We start from the raw sequence: 18234 nt of genomic DNA, 5'->3' as shown, positions 1-18234 counted from the left end.
CCAGTCTTGTGTTGCCTTTCCCAGAGGCCCCCGCTGGGCATTGGAACAAAGAGCCCCACAAAGCATGGTGCAGTGTGAAAGGCTTCCAGGCCAAGGGGGTCCACACCCAGGTAACGCTGCGTAGTAGTTCGGTGTGGCCTTCGCCTCCTGCCCTCCCATTTCCTTGAGGTATCATTTCTCCATCTGTAAAATGGGCCTCCCAACCGCGCTCCGCCCCTAGTCAGGAATATGAAGTCGGTTCCTGGTACCCAGTGGTTCACGAGGCAGGCAGGATCTGCAGCCCCCTCTGGGGCCTCGAGTGACCCGTGCTCACAACCGTGTGTGTTCGTGTCTTGCAGCCAGGAGGAGGAGGAGGAGGAAGAGGACGAGGCGGCCTCCTCCAGGTACTACGTCCCCAGCTACGAGGAGGTGATGCAGGCGCACTACCCAGAGGGCCCCGAGCTGCAGCAGAGCCCGAGGATGAGCGTCTCCCTCCCCTCCTACGAGTCCCTGACGGGGCTGGACGACACCACCCCCACCAGGGCCGAGGCGGAGGCCAGTGCGGGGCAGCCGCCCGCCAGGCAGAACTCCAGACTGGCCAAGCGCCTGAAGCCCCTGAAGGTTCGGAGGATCAAATCCGAAAAGCTGCACCTCAAAGACTTTAGGATCAACCTCCCGGACAAAAATGTCCCTCCCCCCTCCATCGAGCCCTTGACTCCCCCGCCACAGTACGACGAGGTCCAGGAGAAGGCCGCCGACGCCCGGCCACCCGACTGAACGGCCCTCGGGGCCGAGTCCCTCCTGGCTCACCTGAGCCACAGACTGAGACGCAGCCGCTTCGCCCGGGCTGAGAAGCCCAGGGGCCACTGTGCCCTCGGCCATTTGGATGGGGGTCCGAGTCCCGGGAGTGGTGGCTGACGCTCCTCAGAGCTCGCGTGGCAGGTGCATCTGGAAGAGATGCTGCCCTGGCGCTGGTGGCCCCCTGGACCACGCCAAGAGGGGCAGCGGGGCGTCTGCCCTGCCCTTCCCCAACTCTGGGTCGTGGGCGACATGTTCCTTATTATTATTATTATTTTTTTTTGAGTCAGAGAAAGATGCCTGGCGACAGTCCCACACGGTCGCTTTGCTTCTGCGTTGACTGTTTTGTTTCATAAGAACAGCAAGTTTGGCATCTGCTCTCTTCCCTGGAGTCCTGAGCCAGGGGTGCACACTGGCCAGCTTCCCCAGAAGGACCCGGGCTGTTTTATGATGGGGGCGATGCTGGTTTGCGGGCGGCCCCGGGGGTGGCTCTCTCAGGCCCCCAGGCTGTTGGTGTTTTGATGGCCGAGGGCCTGAGGAGCTTCAGCACCTGCTGCGGAAGACCGTGGCCTTAGTTGGCGCCGTCTGCCAGCCTCTCCTGTGTGGTGGCTCAAGAGGGAAGCAGTCGTGTTCGATTCCTTCTGACGTGTGGCACGCTGAGCTTTTTGTAATAAACTATTTTGTATGTAGGACATTGGACTCCTGAGTTATCTTAGCAGCTCTTCCAATACTGGCTAAGCTCCGGGCATATGCTCTCCCATGTCACCTGTACCCAGGCCACCGCCATTCTGCAGGTTAGTTCTCCAGGCCCTAGGTTAGTTAAAGCAGCCCGTGTCACACGGCTGGTTAGTGGATTCGAGCCCACGCCACCGGGCTCCAGGGCCTGCGTTCTCACAACACTCCACTGTGTGCAGACTCTGAATAAGGACTTGCACTTCCCCAGATCTCAGAGGTATCCCCACCAACTCATGTGCCCAAAAGAAAGTACTGGTGGTTTAGACCGTGGCCTTCCACTTGTCCAGGCGTCACTCTTACCTGAACTGGCCCAGGAGGGGACTCAGCACAGCCTGCAATCTGTCCCCAGAATTGACTGGGGGGTGAGCATGTCCTCCTGGAAGGAGGCAGTGACCACCTGTGCAGGGCAGGAAAGAAGCTCAACCACAAGAAATGCCCGGGGGAGCCGAGAGTGGCGGCGCAGGCCTGTAATCCCAGCGGCTAGGAGGCTGGGGCAGGAGGATCACAGGTTCAAAGCCAGCCTCAGCAATTTAGATATGCCCACCCACACTGGGGAGGGCAGAGTCCAACTTAGTAAGACCCTGTCTCAAAATTAAAAAATAAAAAAGGGCTGAGGATGGGGCTCAGTTGTTAAACACCCTTGGGTTCATTGCTCGGTTCAAAAATAAACTAAAATAAAGAGACAAAAGAAAAGAAGGAAGGAAGGAAGGGAGGGAGGGAGGGAGGCAGGCCTGGGGATGGAGACTGTCAAGGATGGGACAAAGGAGGGGAACAGAGGCCTCAGGGGTCAGGATCTTGGTCTTGGTGTGGGACCAAGTCCAGAGAACACCTTCCTGGTCCTGGTGCAGGGGGAGTGGGCTGCTGAAGGGTCTGCGGAGAGGCCTGGGCTGGTTGAAGAAGACCCTCAGGCTCTGGGCACTTCCTAACAAGCTCTGGGCAGTCAGGAGGTGAGTCCCCTCTCACCTGGGAACAGGGCGGGGCAGGAAGTCCCAGGCTTTCCGTTGCCTTATGCAGACACCGTACCAGCAGGGGAGGTGCCTGTAGCTGCCCTGCCCCGGGCACCCTGTGCTGCTGGTCCCTGGACAGGGCTGGCTTGGCTGTTCATGCTTCTTCCTGGCTTGGAGAAAAGGGGACAAATGGAAGGGGAGAGCCTGTCCTGAGGTAGACAGCTTGTGGGTGACTGCCCACCTAGACGCTCCTTGATGGAGGGAGCAGGGGCGTGGGGCTTGTGCGGACCGAATGGAGGCCCCCAAAGGAGGAGACCCTAACCCTGGAACCTGCGATCATCGCCTCATATGATAAGGGTTTTGTGGCTGTGATTAAATTAAGGGGTGATGAGGAGACGATGCTGGATTATCTGGGTGTCTGTACCCACCACATTGTCCCCACGAGAGGCAGGGAGTCTGGGTGCCCAGGAGGTGGTGTGACCTCTCCAAGGCAGGGAACACTGGAAGCCTCAGAAGCTGGAGGCAGCAAGGGATGGGGCAGCCAGGCCTCCTGACCCCTTGATTTCACAATCACCCCGCTGATTTTGATGTGGGCCACCTGACCTGCAGAAATGCCACAGAACGGTCTGTGGTCTTGGGCACCATGTTTGAGAATCTGTTCCAGCAGCCGTAGCAAACGCATCCATGGCTCGATCCTCAGCCCAGTGGAAGCCGGCCCTCCCTTGACCCTTCAAGAGCCCTCTACAGGCAGGAGTGCTGTGGACATAGCAGCTTGTCCTGTTTCTTTGTCTTGTTTGGTTTGGTTTCAGGGATTGAACTCACGGGCCCTGGACCTCTGAGCCTCAGCCCCACCCTATTTTGTATTTTATTAGAGACAGGCTCTCACTGAGTTGCTGAGCGCCTCACTATTGCTGAGGCTGGCTTTGAACTCACAATCCCCCTGCCTCAGCCTCCCGAGCCCCTGGGATGACAGGCCACTCTGCAACGTTAAGTTAAAACCACTCTCCAGGCAGGGAGCCCCCTTCACCTCGAGGTTCCCCAGCGTCTTCTAGGCCCGTTTTCTTATTGCCCAGAACTGTTAGTGTGGGCCACCTTTTTTTTTATAATTAAAAAGGAAATGAGAAGAAAAGAGTAAAAATGATTAAAAAGGATAAACCCAGACGATAGACCCTCCTCCTTTTCTATTGTGTTTTTGTTCTTAAATAGAAGGCAGGAGACAGGGAGGCGAGACTCAAGTCACGCATTCTTGGGCCTTGCAGCCCGGGGCTAGGACAGGGCAGAGAGAAGCAATCAGAATTCAGGGCTCCCAAAGTCCACTCAGCACTTCCACAAAAGGAAGGATCTCAGCACCCATTTTGGCATCAAGCGACCTCCAGGCACTCAGGTCACTGCTGATTGGACTGAGTTTTGTGTCCACATGACCCAGGGAGAGCCAATCAGAAGCTGAGCTGGGATAGGCAAGTTTCTCCAAGGAATTTGGTCCCCAGATGCAGAGGCTAGTGGGAGGGTGATGTGGTCTCAGAAATTTGAGGGCCAGGGCTGGGGATGTGGCTCAAGCGGTAGCGCGCTCGCCTGGCATGCGTGCAGCCCGGGGTTCGATCCTCAGCACCACATACAAACAAAGATGTTGTGTCCGCCGAGAACTAAAAAATAAATATTAAAAAATTCTCTCTCTCTCCTCTCTCTCTCTCTCTCTCTCTCTCTCTCTCTCTCTCTCTCTCTCTCTCTCTCTCTCTCTCTCCTCTCTCTTTTTAAAAAAAAAAAAGAAAGAAATTTGAGGGCCATTCAAAGACCATCACGATGGGCCATGGACAAGTGACACAGGGGAAGCTGCCTCCTGGTGACTCTTGGTGCTTGGTCCTTGACCCTTGGGGAGTCCAGCTGTGCTGCCCTTGGGTTTCATAAAAGATAAATGAATTCTCCCAGTAATTTCCCCCTTTTAAAAAAATTGTATTTGTAGATGGACACAATACCTTTATTTTATTTGTTTATTTATTTACATGTGTGCTGAGGATGGAACCCAGGGCCTCACACATGCCAGGCAAGTGGTCTTCCACTGAGCCACAGCCCCGACCCCCACCCCCGCCTTTTTTTTAGCTTTGATACTAAACTTAGCTGAAGTCCTTGAGGATGGGGCCGACCTGTCCATTGTCAGTGACTCCGGGCCCACCTATACTCGATTTTTATTCTCACTTTTTTCTGACTAGTTCCAGTTCTGTCAAAAGAGAAACAGCAGTTAATTAGGGCCAAAGATGGCCCTGGAGGGTGACTATTCAGCTGTGTAGGGCGCTGCCTGGTGTGTGTGGCTGGACCAGCGGGGCATCTATCCCACGGAGCTTTACAGTCTCCTTCTGAATGCCAGGCGCTGGCCTGGGCTCTGGGGATCAGCATCAAAGCCTAAGCTCTGCTCTCTAAAGAAGAGTCCTTGCTTGGGCACTATTTTCCAAAGCAGATCTTATATCCTTGGTGACAGTCACCTTCAGATGATCACACTGGACTGGGTACTTGAACTGGACACAATACATTAAAGAGCTGCAGGTGGTCACAGGCACAGAGAGCAGAGAGATGATCAAAGAATAGGGTCACAGAAGAAGCAGCCCCACAGGGGAGGAGACAAAGATTGCCACTTTGCATCAGCTGGCTCTGGGCTCTCCTTTACCCTGGCCACTCGCCTGCCCCGTGGGTCTCTGCCCCGAGGGTCTCTGCCCCATGGGCCTGCTCTCAGTAAAGCCTGTCTCTGCCAAGTTGGGGTGGGTTTCCTCCGTTCAATGCCAAATGTCCTGAGATGACCCTGTTCATATGGACAAGCAGGAGATGGCAGAGCCAAAATCAGTCGGCAAGTGTGCAAGTGGACGGCTCAGTGGGACCACAGCACTGAGAGCTCTTCTAAGGGTCAGTGGGCGAGTTTGTTGTCGTGAAGGCCCTGACAAGGCCTGTGTAGCTCCCAGACATTTGTGCTGAGTGCTCACATGTGGCAGAGTCAGAGAAGACGGCCCTGTTCTGTCTGCCAGCACCAGGGAAGCAGGACTTCCCACCGAGCCTCCCGCTCCTCACCAGCAAATGGAGCCGCTCCATCTGAGGTGGGTGCATGTGGCTGAGACAGGACCACGGTACCTTGGCAGAGGACTGGCCTGAGACCTGAGCATGGCACCAGGCACGGACCTCAGGCTCTTGCCTGAGCAAACAGTGTGTGAGGAATCAACACAGAAAGCCACCTTCAGGAAGAGAGCAGAGGCCTGCGTAGCTCAGGCCAGTGGAAACATCCGGAGGGCAGCCTGGCCCAGGGCCTGGTGCCTCCATGCATGGGACAGTGACTCCTCTCATACGCGGTGGACAAGTGAGTCCATTTTATTTGATTTTTTGTGAGTGTTGTCAGTGCATTCAGACCTGAGCCACTCATTCTAAGGTAAATCTCAAGAGGCCACAGCTCTCGGGACTTTGAGGACCCTGTTCCCAGGGGATTCCCAAGCAGGTTCCCCTGAAGTTTACTGTGTGGATATGAGGAAGTCCCTGATTCAATGTGCTTGGGACGAGTCCCCAGGCTAAGCAAGGCCTACTCATTCAAGACATTTTTACTGAGCACCTATTATGTACCACGTGCTCAGGATAAAGCCACAAAGAAACAGACCCAGTCCCTGCTGACTTGGAGGTTATGTTCTGGGTGGAAGGGGTGGGGGGACTATGAGAAATAAATAAACACCTGATGTCACATTAGAAGAGAAAATGACCAAGGTGAAGAAGGTGAGGTGATGAGGGGTCACCTTTGGGGGTGACCTGGAAATCCTCTGGGAGGTAACAGCGGTGAGTGAGTCCCGAGGCAGTCAGCACCCTTATGGCTATCCGCACCACGGGGAGGGTGGATGCGTTCCTGAGTTGGTGAGACAGCAGTTCGTTCTCTGGGGCGATTTGTGAGACATCTCCAGGTCATCCAGGGGGAGAAGCCATGCCCCTGCCTCTGGCAGAGCAGTCGACCGAGGACAGCCTCCATCTGTTCCCAGCCGACCTTTGATGGAGTTTTAATAAACTTCAATAACCTGGAATTTATTAACTGTACCCTACAGGATAAGGGGACCACAATGAGGGGAGGTGCTTACAAACTTACAAATTCTCTAAAATTTGGAGAAATTTTAGGTTATTTAAAAGCATCCTTAGCAACGATGAAGGGTAGAGAACAGAATAAGATGATCAGAATGCCATCTTGGAAGCAAACGTGACGACTCCGCTTTACCTGGCTTATAAATCTTTTCAAAAAAACCATGTCAGAAAATATAGCCTGCGTCTCCCAGGTGAGCTGCGCTCAGCACCGTGTAAAACTGCAGAATCGTGCAGGAACCTCAAACCAAGCGCATCTCCTCAGTATCCGTCCTGAGTGTCTTATTTCCAAACGTATCCTTGGTCAGCCTGCCCAGTCCAGAAAAATCATCAGCATCTACCTTAAGAAAACACAGACGAGAAAAATGACATGACATCCAGTGCTTTCTTTTACCTTTTGGATGAGATCTGACAGCCCACGCGTGTGGCAAAGAGGAACCGTGTGACTACGAGATACACACCGGAGAGTAGATGCGCCTGCCTGGTCTGATTTACTGCCCCTTTCAGAGTCACTCTGGGGAGTGAAAACCCTGCATTTTTTTCTCTAATTTGTTTTCTGACAAATTAGTTGTCAGTTTTCAAAATCAGATTCAAAGTCCTGGTCCACAAGTTGCTTCTGAACTGGACAGGACAGGCCATCTGAGCGTGGTAAATTCATTCTAGCCCCAACTGTGTTCTTTGACATCAGGACCAACCAGCAGGAAAAGCAGGGCACAGAAACACAGAAGCTGAGGGCCAAAGGCCAAAATCACTAATGACTTTAAAAGGTAAGGCTCAGCGTATCGAAAACATCCATTTAGTAATCAAAATAGCACAGGAAAAAAATCAGGACAAAAATACAGGGCAATTTGGATGTTTATTTTTCAAGCTAAGCTTAAAAAATAGAAATGTTTTATGGCCTAAAATTTTCCCATTGGCTGAGTGCAGTGAAAACTATCCATCAACCTTCCCTTCGGCCTATAATAGGAAGGTCTCCCGGGGCCACTGGGAGCCAGGAATAAGAGCCAAGAGGAAGAGTGGAAGGACAGCAGGGAGCTGGGGCCTGGGGTCTGTGTGTGAGCAGGCGGCACCCCGGGGCTCTACCTCATTAGAGTTGAATTCTTAGATTCGCACAGTTTAATGCGTTCTTTCATTGACTAAACGCTGGGCTCAATGGAATATGATTTCACCACTACAGATTGCTAAGAGTGGGGGTTTTCAACCTGGGCACATTTGGGGCTGATAACTTCACAAGGGGCAGAGGGTGGTGGAGGGGCTGCTCTTGTGTCGTAGGATGGTCCGAAGCACCAGGCCTCTAGGTGCCGGTGGCCTCTCCCTCGTGTGGAGCCATGGTTTGTATCTTGAATGTCCTCCAGAGACCTGTGTGCTAAAAGGCTTGGTCACCAGTCTGGGGCACCATTAGGAGGTGATGAACCTTTAGGGGACGGGACCCAGTTACAGGAAGTTGGGTCACTGTGGGCGTGCCCTGGAAGGGGACATTGGGGTCCTGGCTCTGTTCCTCTCTCTCCGCTTCCCAGTCACCATGAGGGCGAAGCTCCCCCCACCACGTGCTCCCCCCCCATGACGTTCTGCCTCACCACGGGCCCAGAACCATGGCCCTTGTTAACCCTGAACCGAAACCTGTAGAATCCTGAGCCTGAGGACCGACCCCTTCCTCCTCACGGCACTTTATATCAGGCATTGAGTCACAAAAAGAAATTTGATGGACACACGCAGCCATCAAAAAGGTGTCCAGACACTGTGAAAAGCCACCTGGGGTGGGGGTGGGGGGACACACACCAGGTTGAAAGCCACAGCTTGAAGTCTGCCACGGGAAAATGCAGCATAGGGAAGCAGAGAAGTTCCTGTCACCAGAGCAGAAATGTCTGTGTTTGTCAAGTGGATATTGATGACCGTGTTGGGTCACCGACTGGGGGAGAGACGGGGGTGTGTTACCCGTGGAAACGCTCCAGGAGGCTGGGTTGTGAGCAGGAGTGGTTCGTGCTGTCCTACTTCCTTGGGCAGGGAAGGAAAATTGAAATTAAGAGGTGTTTGTCTAGGGACCACACCAAGGCCGAACAGACCTCTGTGTTTACCCACCTGGAAAAACAAAGGACACAGGAGCCACCCCAGGGACCCCTGAGAGGGCACCATGTGAGGAACGACCCAAATAGTGACCTCGGTGGATTAAAGCACAACTACATGTCCTTAAATCTGATATTCTAATGATATTTTTTAAAAACTCAGTAGTCACTTCAGGCAGGTTTTTTTTTTTTTTAAACTTGAATATTAGCACATAAAGGGAAAGATTCAGTCATTTTTTTCTGGTTTTCCTGAACAAGCTGCATTCCATGATAAATAGTTGGTGAAAGAAAACTCCTTCTAGAAGAATTCTAGCTGATAATCACCCAAAGGATAACAATTATAAAGCGGATGGTGGTGAACGTGGACAATGTAGTGTGTATGTACCGAGGGATGTCACTCAGCCTGAAGGGGGGGGGGGGACTCTGACACGTGGTACAACATGAGGAACCTTGAAGACATTATGGGAAGTGAAATCAGCCCGGCACAAAGGGACACATGCGATAAGGTTCACTGTTTGAGGCAGCAACAGTCGTCAGATGTAGAAACAGAAAGTGGGACACGGTGGCTGGGGCCTGGAGGGAGGGGAGCCGGGGAGTTGTGTTTCATGAGCACAGACTTTCAGTTTTGCAAGATGAGACATTTCTGGAGACTCTGGTGGCATCACATGAGTATACTTAACACTCCCAAACAGGACACTTACACATGGTTTCCAGTGGGAAGCTTTATATGTGTTTGACCACAATTTAAATTAGAAACGAGAACTTATTGAAGGAAAAAAAAAAAAACAAAAAAAAAAGAGTTGATGGGGATTTTAAAATGGATTCAGCTTGTCAGCACAGACCCTGCTGATTAATCTTGGCATCATTAAAAATGGACACAAAATCAACATTAAAAACCCAGGAGCTTTTTGATATAGCAATAGGGAAATTGCTGAAAAAAAGAAGTCAAGAAAGCCATCCCGTTCACAATCGCTACAAAATCAGGAAACAAACAAAATGCCTGGAATAAGTGAAACCAAGGAAGTGAAGGATCTCTCCAACAAAAACCACAGAAGGCAGAGAAGGAAACTCAGGAGAACACGGAAAGGTAGCCCATGTTCATGGATGGGAATAATTACAATTGTTCAAATGTCCATCTACCCAAAGCCATCTACAGAGTCGATATAATCCCTATCGACACCAAGGGCGTTCTTCCCAGAAATATTTTTTAAAAATTCCAAATATTTGTACAGAGCACAAAAGAGTCTCCACTAGCCTCAGCTGCCCTGAGGCAGCTGGGGGCATCATGATACCTGACTTCAAAATATACTGTGACGTGAGCCACAGGCGACTCCATAGCACAGCACTGGCCCAGGAGCCGACACCCGGACCCACAGAACAGAGTGGATGAGCCCAAGGAAGCCTGTATGTCCACGGGCAGCTGATTTTTGACAAAGGCAATCAGAACATACGTTGGAGAAAGGAAAGTCTCTTCAATAAAGACTGCTAGAAAAATGGATATCTGTACGCAGAAGAAAGAAACCCACCCTTGTCTCTCACCATGTATACACACAGCTGCCCGGTGTCACAGGCTCATGGATGGCGGGGGGAGCCACAGCCCACGGCCCCACCTGCCAGGGAAGCACTTTCTTTTTTTTTTTTTTTTCCCCTGTACTGGGAATTGAATTCAGGGAAGCTCTCCCACTGAGCCACGTCTACAGCCCTTTTTGTTTTTTATTTTGAGTCAGGGTCTCGTAAGGGTTGCCCAGCTGGCCCTGAACTTGCAATCCTCTCTCTGGAGTCGCCTGGTTCACAAAGTCCCCTTGACCAAAGGACTGAGTCTAATCTGACCTCTGGACCCAACTACTAGATTGTGGGAGACACAGAGACGAGAGGGACGGGTCACTAAACCAGAAGGATACAACCGGCACAAAACAGGGTGTGACCCGCCTACAGAAGGAAAGAACCGGATTCTCCTGAAAGAATCAGGGCCTGGGGCTGGGGATGTGGCTCAAGTGGTAGAGCGCTCGCCTGGCAGGCGCCGGGCACTGAGTTCGATCCTCAGCACCACATAACATAAAATAAAGATGTTGTGTCCACCGAAAACTAAAAAAAAATTAATATTAAAAAAAAATCAGGGCCATTGAAAATAGGGGGTGGGGGGAGGGGTGAGAAGGTGGGCACTGGGCCTGTGAGAGTGAACTGGCCGAATCTAAAATGCGGTATTGAGCCGGCACCTCCAAGGCACTATCTCTCTGTCCTGGGAAGAGGAGGGTTTTAAATCCTTCTTTTCTAAACTATGAAAAAAGGGAGTGTGGGGGGCTCTGGAGGGGAAAGACAGTAACAGGCTTACATCGATCTTGGTCTCTGGTGGTCTTTGGGGGTCCTGAATTCGAGCATAACAAGTGGTCACAGTGGTGGCACCCTCGACATCCAGCTAAAACAAAGAAAAACCCCGCCCAGAGCCAAGCAGCCAGGAATCAGACCTCTCTGGAGTCCCACAGATGAAGTTCAATCAAAACCGAGATCACCATCGAATTACAAAACTAGAGAAACAGCAAGAGTCCCCAGAAAGAACACAGGGATCGGCCGCCCTCCCGCCCTCCCAGAGGACAGCCCCCCAGAGGACTTCCGATGCAGATCAGATTCTAACATAACTATGTGCAAAATGTTTTTTAAAGAAGGATTTTTAAGTGAGAAAAAAATGAGGTTCGTCATTTAACCTCAAGAGTTTGGGGGGCCCCAGGAAGATCTATTAAATGTTCTACTTCGACACTTCATTCTGGTGGGAGAAGCTGACTTATCTGCATAATTGAGTTACACCAAGGGTAAAAACTCCAGAGCTTACAGAACCCAGAGAGAGACGTGGATGCAGGAGGGGGCCTGGGGGGAGCTGGGCTGTGTGTGAGAGGGCAGCCTCTCCTCAGCCCGGGTACACAGGGATAAAGCTCAGGTGCTAACAGATGATTCGGTTTCCAATTAAAAATAATGATTTGCACATATTGCCATCATGGTAGGTATCTGACGTTTCTTTCACCCAATATCGATTCTCCTCTCTTCTAAAATATTGTAGTGTTACCATTCTCCTCCGGGGACCACACCTTCTCTCAGTCTCAGCCCAGTTTTTCAGAGTCTTCCATCTTTAGTGGCAGGGGGTGGGTGTGTGACTCAAATTAGGCCATTCACAGCAGGGCCACCTTCTGGGCCATAGCCATTGGCTCAGGAATGGGCCTCAGACCCAATTAGAGAAAATGAGAAGCAGTGAAGCCTTTTGACAAGACTGGGAAAAACACTCACTATTCATCATGAAATTCAAAGCTGAGAGGTTGTAAGGGTTGGATCTGTGGCAGCCTTTTTGTGGCCGTAAAATCTGACGTGGGATCCATATGGTTAAAAGCATTGCTAAGAGCTAGAGAGAGGCTGAGACCTGAAGACAACACTTGGGCCCCAGTTACCCCTTTTCATCTAGGGTAACAAGTGAATTTGCCGTCATGCCCAAACCAGTTCGTTGCATTCTGTCACTGTAGACAGATGCCTTATCTCTCCAGTCTTGAGCACTATGAAAGCCAATGGTAGGCTTTCTTTGTATCTCACACCTTCCTCCCACCCTGTACTTAGCCCATCTTCCAGCCTCTATCCCCTTGGTTGCTTCCGCCCACCATGTTTCACACCCTCCTACCCTGAACTCCTGCTCCTCCTTCCAGACTCATGTCAGATGGCTTCCTGTACCTTCCTGTACCGTCTCTCTTCTCACTTCCTAAGTCCCGTCAAGCCCCTTCGAGCCCTTGCTGGCCCCTCAACCCTACTTGGGCAGAAGACCGCCTCTCCCCCTCCACCCCAGGCCCCCCTGGGCCTCTACAGAGCACTGGCCTCTTCTGCTGGGATCCTAACTACCCAGGGACATTCCTGTCCCCTTGCTCCTGGCAGTGGTCCCGATTCAGACCCAGCTTAGAGGAGAGGATCTCCAAGACTTAGGTTTCAGGAAAACAACCCGTGCTTAGGAGAGGTCAGAAGGCAGGTGACAGAGGAGGACTCGGGGCAGGGATTAGAAAGAAGAGAACCATTGTTCCCCGGAAAAGAGCCTGAGCTGAGCGCCGGGAGGAAGAGGGAAGATGGGACACGTTTAGACCAAATGGAATGACGGGAGGACACCTGAGTAGAACTGTCTAGAAAGGCCCCCAGGTGGATCTGTGAAAGGAAGAGTCAGGAAGGGCCTGAAACAAGAACAAAGCATTTAAACCTGGAGCCACTGACAGGAGCAAAGCACACAGATGGCAGCGAGAGGGGGACCCTCCAGAATTCAAGGGAGGTGACAACGGGTGAGGTACCCCAAACCAGACACCTGGGAGGCACTGCGGGCGAGAGCCTTCTCCAGGGGCAGGGCTCCTGCTCACTTGCCACAGGAGAAACCAGGGTCCCCGGCCTCCTGGGATTTGCTGTTCAACAAACAGACACAGGTAGGCCCCCCACCACCCCTAGGAGGCCAGGCAGTTGGTAGATGTGCCCAAGGTGCCACCAGGAGTCAAGCCAAAGGAAGCCTGGTGTCCGCTCCTGAGCCTCCAGGCAAGCACGTGTCTCTTCTCACTTCCTAAGTCCCACGGAGCTGGTCCACGGCTCCCAGCCTCCTGCCTGAGGCCAACTGCTTCTTCAGATGCTGGACCAGCCAACCCAGATTAGAGGAGGAATCTGCTTAAGGCTCAGATAGAGCAAAACCTCCCCGCTGCAGAGGCTCCACCAATTTCAGGGGCCCCTGCCCTCTCAGAGGCCCACAAGGGTCTCCTGGTTCCTCAACTCATTCATTGAACTTTAAAAAATACATTTTTTGGGTGCCAGCTACATGTCAGGTACTGGTCCGAGCACCTGGGATGTTGGGAGGACAAGAAAAGGACCTTCCCCATCTGGAGCATAGCTTCCAGGTCACATCCCTTCCTCAGACAACCCCCAAACCTGCAGGAGTGGCCCAGGAATTTGGTGATTCTGAGTTCCAACACGGGGCCAGGTTCAGGACCTACCGCCCCAGGGGACCCCAGGTCAACACTCCCTCTGTACAGGAAAGGGGAATCATATTTAAAAGCTCAGACTGGGGAGTTCAGATGCTGTGAGGGGCTGTGGACTAGTGCCAGCTCTCTGGAGAAATCTTTGTGGACTCTCCTAAAGCTGGACACACACACGTTCAGTGACCCAGTGATCCACCCACAGGTGTGTGTAACAGAAACGCGCACGTGTGCTCCCTGAAAGACACACAGTCACCCATGGGGATGGGTTCCAGGATCCCCCACAGATACCCAGATCCAAGGATGCTTAAGTTTTCTCTGCAAAATGGTGTCATGTTTGCAAATAACCTATGCATCCCCTCGGCCCCGCCCCAGTGGACTTTATTCTTTTCATCAGTCCCGTTTTTTACTTTGATGAACTCTGACGATCATGTACACTATAGAGCTGTCACATACAAGACACAAAACACCCTGCATTTTATCTTCCCAGCCACTGCCCTTCCCCCAGGCAACAGCGAGAACTCTGCCACTCTAGATGGCTTCTCCTATACTCGGATTTCAGTCAGAGCAATATATGTCTATGCATGGTGTTTGTTTTTCAAGGATTTTAGAACCTTCCAAGTTGTGTGCATTGGGATTTCTTCCCCTTTTATTACTGAGTTGTATCCCATGGTATAAATATACCTCCCTTGGTCCACTCTTCTTTTGACAGATATTTGGTGTTGTTGTTGTTTTTTTCCAGCATTAATATTTCCCAATAACACTGCCCTTTGGAGTGGAAGCAGCCAGAAGTTGAATTCTGGAACCACCGTTACAAAAATTTGTCACTGGGCAGGCCGCCTGACCTCTCTGTCCTTCAGCTCCCCATTTCTGTAAAAGGGTTGGGCTAAGAATTAAATAAAACTGCGCATGACGTGTGGCTGCTGCCCTGTGCACCTTAATACACATCGGCTGGTTGTGTTAACCACACTCATGAAGAGTCACTGGGGCATGCAAAAAATAGTGGGGGTTTGCCCAGGTGCCCAGAAGTAGAACAGGTGCCGCCTTGTAGACTACTGGGTTTTAGAAATCTCTTCTAGATGGTCACCAGGGGAGGGACCTCAGTCTGTCTCCAATATCCACATCCATAAAAGTCCAGGGCAGCTGGACAAGTGAGACACACCGTGCAGAGATCAGCTTTGCTTGGGTTGGGGACACTGAGTCTTGATGCCAATCAAAGCTTCTCCAGGGTGTTTGTGACCAGGGCTGAGAATGGAGCCGTCCTTCCACAGCAGCAGGAGGAAAAGCAACCGTCACCAGCGACTGCAAACACTGTGGAGGGATCCCGCTGTGGCTGGCACGATATTCACTCCTGATAACCACGGAATCCTTGCTGTCGATGCGGTTATTACCGCCATGTTACAGAGGAGGGCAAAGGCAGAGACAAAATTAGAAAACAAGCCAGTCTTCAAAGGTGGGATCGGCACACCTGGCCCACAACTTCCTAACAAAATGCACAGGCACAACAGGAGGAAGCAAGGGACCGACTTTGAAGACTGATTGGCAAGAGAAATGCTCCCCACTAGCATGAGTCTGCGGGAGACCCACCCGGCTGCAGGTTTCCTCATCCTGACCAGGGGTCAGGGGCCAGCCGTCCTTTCCGCATTCTCCTAGGCCTCTGTGAGTGTCTCCTTGCTGTGAAAGTCTCTGCTTGCTCAGCTTCTGTGGCCAGCTTATCAGCGGGCCAGGCAGACTAGCAGGCCCTCTGCCCTGTTACCCTACACCCTGCCGGCTACTTCCTGCTCTACCACACTCTTTATTCCACTCTCTCCCCGGTACAGGCCTCTCCTGCCTCCCCTGGATAGGGCTGGGGCCTAAGGCCAACTCTCTTTCCATGCTGAAACACAAGGGCAACAGAAGCATCAGCCACGTCTCCAGGGAGGGGGCTGGGAGGAATGAGGTTTTCTGGGAGAAGTTGTAGGAGGAAGCCCAGCCCCCAGGGTGCAGCAGTTGGAGAGGGTGGCAGGCCTGAGCTGGCCCCTCCTGACTTATGAACCCTTCCCCGTGCCTGGGCCCTTGGAACAGCCAGGAGCTCAACCTGCTTAGAAGTGAGGGAGAGCAGGTGGCAAGCAGGTGTCATCTTGTGGCTGTGACAGCTGTCACCTGTAGCCCCTCAGGGGAAATGCCTTCCCAGTGACACTCAACTACAGATGCTCCTTATCTTACATTGGGACTCATCAAAGCTCAAAAACACATTGATTTTGTGTAATTCTACTACAAAGAACTGTTTCCTCCTGTGACGCTGCAGCCCACTGCCCAGCAACGAGAGGGAATGTCATCCTTGCAGGTATCACCAACCCAGGAAAACACCAAAATGCAAAATTCAAGTCTGGTTTCTACTGAATGCACATCACTTCCACGCATTATAGATCGTAAGCTGGAGAACATCTGCACATTCAATTCTGCCTGATTTTCTAGCTTTTGTGACCTCAGGCATATTCCTCTGGGTCTCTAGGGCTTATGTCACCATTAAGGACATGGCAGTGATTTGCTAGAAGTAATGATCGCTGCTGATATTTTAGGTGGCTCTCTGCCTCAGTCACTATTCTCCGTGCTTTTCCCACACACACAGTTTTGACAAGGTTAAATGAGATTGACCAATATAAAGGCCAGTACCCGGGAGGTACAAAGCCCTCGGTTAACATTAAGTGTTCTGAGGACAGCTAGGGACAATGTAAATGTTCTCAGCCCTTCAGCTGCCCACACTTCGGATTTTAACCATCCTATAACATGGCCCTAGAAGGTACCCAGAGCTCAGTAAAATGGCTTGGGTTACAGGCACAACCAAGGAGTCCAGAGAGTCTAGACACCTCTGATCTTTCAGGAATGTATCTTTAATACCCATTATTGTTTAAAAAGAAAACGTAAAGCACTGTGTTTCTATTGGATGTTTTATTTGGTTTCAGTAGAGAAAATGGGTCATACTCAATTGGGTCTGGAGAAGTTCACATGCTCAGGAGGTCATGGCAGCATTCCGGGAAGGGAGGATCCAATCAAGCCCTGGCAATCTCTGCTCCAGTGGCTCTGAGTGTCAGTTCTGCTCTCGGTTTAGTAGAGACACCATCTCTAAAGCCTGGCAGATGCTGTGGGCTGTTCTAGCTCATGGCTGGTGTGTGCTTCACTGGTAGTGAGCAAGTCTGAGTCCTGGGTACAGTCTGAAGACAACGGTTGGGCAGAGAGGAGCATAGAGTGGTGGAAATGGCAGGGGGTGGTGGTGGCGGCAGTGTGCTGGGCTGGGCAGCTGGCTAGAGAGGCCAATGTAATTGATTTCCCTGGTGGCTCTCTTCTGTGGTCTGCCCGTTGACCAGGGAAGGGTCATCCACGGTTCATCTTTCTTGGAAACACAAACTGAGTTTTTCTCTGGGTACCTAGGCCACTTCCTGCGGGTTAGATGAGGCTTTCCCCAGGGGGGGTTGGGGGTGCTTAGACAGCAGATCAGATCTGCACATCTTCGGACACCACCCATCCCCTCGTCCAGGTCAAGTCTGGGGTCACAGTTTGACACTCACAGGGACCCAGGGGATGTCTGCAGAGATGAACAACAGAAGGCAGGGGCGGTGGGGTCCTGGGTTTGGAAACGCGTTTCCCGAGCTCGGGGAAGAGCCCCCCGCCCTTCAAGACAGCTCACAGGCCCCCAGCCTCCCCCGGGTCGCCCCCTCCTCACAGGTGATGGTCCTCCGCTTACTCTTTCGGTTTGGGGGTCTGTAAAGAGAGGGTGGAGATTCGGGAGGGGCGTGGTGCTCACCTCGGAGCGGCTGCGGTCCGGCTCCTCCGTCCTCCCCGCGCCCCCGCGCTCTGCGACCCGGCATCGACTTAGAGCAGGGGTCACAAACGGGACTCTTGGGTCGTCTCTGCTCTTTCCTCGCTCTAAAGCCTCGTGTGGTCGCGGCGCCCGGGTTTCCCGTCCGTGAAAGGGGACCCGACCGGCTGCGGACCCCTGCAGCGCCTGGCGACTCTGCCCGCAGCCCGAGGATGCTCCGCGCGTGACCACGCCCCCCCTGCCGCGCGGATGAGGGGCGTGGTCTGCCCGCTCGGCGTTGCCATGGGGACGCGCGTACACAGGCGGGGCGGCGGCGCGGGGAGCGGGCCGCCAGCTGGAGACTCCGCGGAGCGCGGCCCGCGGCCTGGCCGCTGAGCGGGCTGGCGCTTACCGAGCCCGCGGGGCTCTTGGCCGGGAACTGGGCGGGGGGCCAGGTGAGTGCGGCTCGCCAAGGGGAACCGGCCCACGAGGACCGAGGACCGGGCTGGAGGGAGGAGGCGGGGGTGACTCGGTCCCCAGGAGCACCCAGAGGAGGGGCCCCTACACCCTCCCTTCCTCCCCAAGCGCAGCCACCCTGTCCCCGCCCCCCCCCCCCAGGTAGCCCGCCCAGGAGCCTTAGGCCACTAGGATGTCCAGGGGGTATGGCAAGGATCAGGAGGGAACCCCAGCTGCCCGTGATATGGAGGACACCTGCCAGTGGCCAGAGAGAGCCTCTTACCTAACCTCGCCTTTCCAGGTGTCCCCTGGAGAATCTTCTGCATCTCCCAGGCCACCTACACCTTTGGCCTTCATAGAAATTTAGCTTCCGAATCTCCATTTGACCCATCTTTGGCAGGAGGAGTGCGGCT

General features: G+C 52.8%; 2 protein-coding genes across 5 annotated transcripts in view; both read left to right on the top strand.

Annotated features, from left to right (window-relative positions):
* The window catches only part of TMEM51 (transmembrane protein 51), a 48351-nt gene extending 46882 nt beyond the window's left edge, over positions 1-1469 (top strand). For all 4 annotated transcript variants that reach the window (XM_081308771.1, XM_081308769.1, XM_081308772.1 and 1 more), the window contains exon 5: positions 339-1469. In XM_081308771.1, coding sequence (XP_081164897.1) covers positions 339-756 — 418 coding nt within the window. In that variant the 3' untranslated portion in view covers positions 757-1469. The remainder of the gene's footprint in view (positions 1-338) is intronic.
* A 16225-nt stretch (positions 1470-17694) lies between these two features.
* Positions 17695-18234, top strand: part of FHAD1 (forkhead associated phosphopeptide binding domain 1) — a 118019-nt gene continuing 117479 nt past the window's right edge. The window contains exon 1 of the mRNA XM_081308090.1: positions 17695-17820. The gene's annotated coding sequence lies outside the window, so the exon portion shown is untranslated. The remainder of the gene's footprint in view (positions 17821-18234) is intronic.

The sequence above is a fragment of the Spermophilus citellus genome (assembly GCF_964194105.1).
Source record: "Spermophilus citellus genome assembly, chromosome: 9".
NCBI lineage: Eukaryota > Metazoa > Chordata > Mammalia > Rodentia > Sciuridae > Spermophilus > Spermophilus citellus.
Note: the sequence above shows the minus strand (reverse complement) of the source record. Positions and strands in the feature narration are given on the sequence as shown.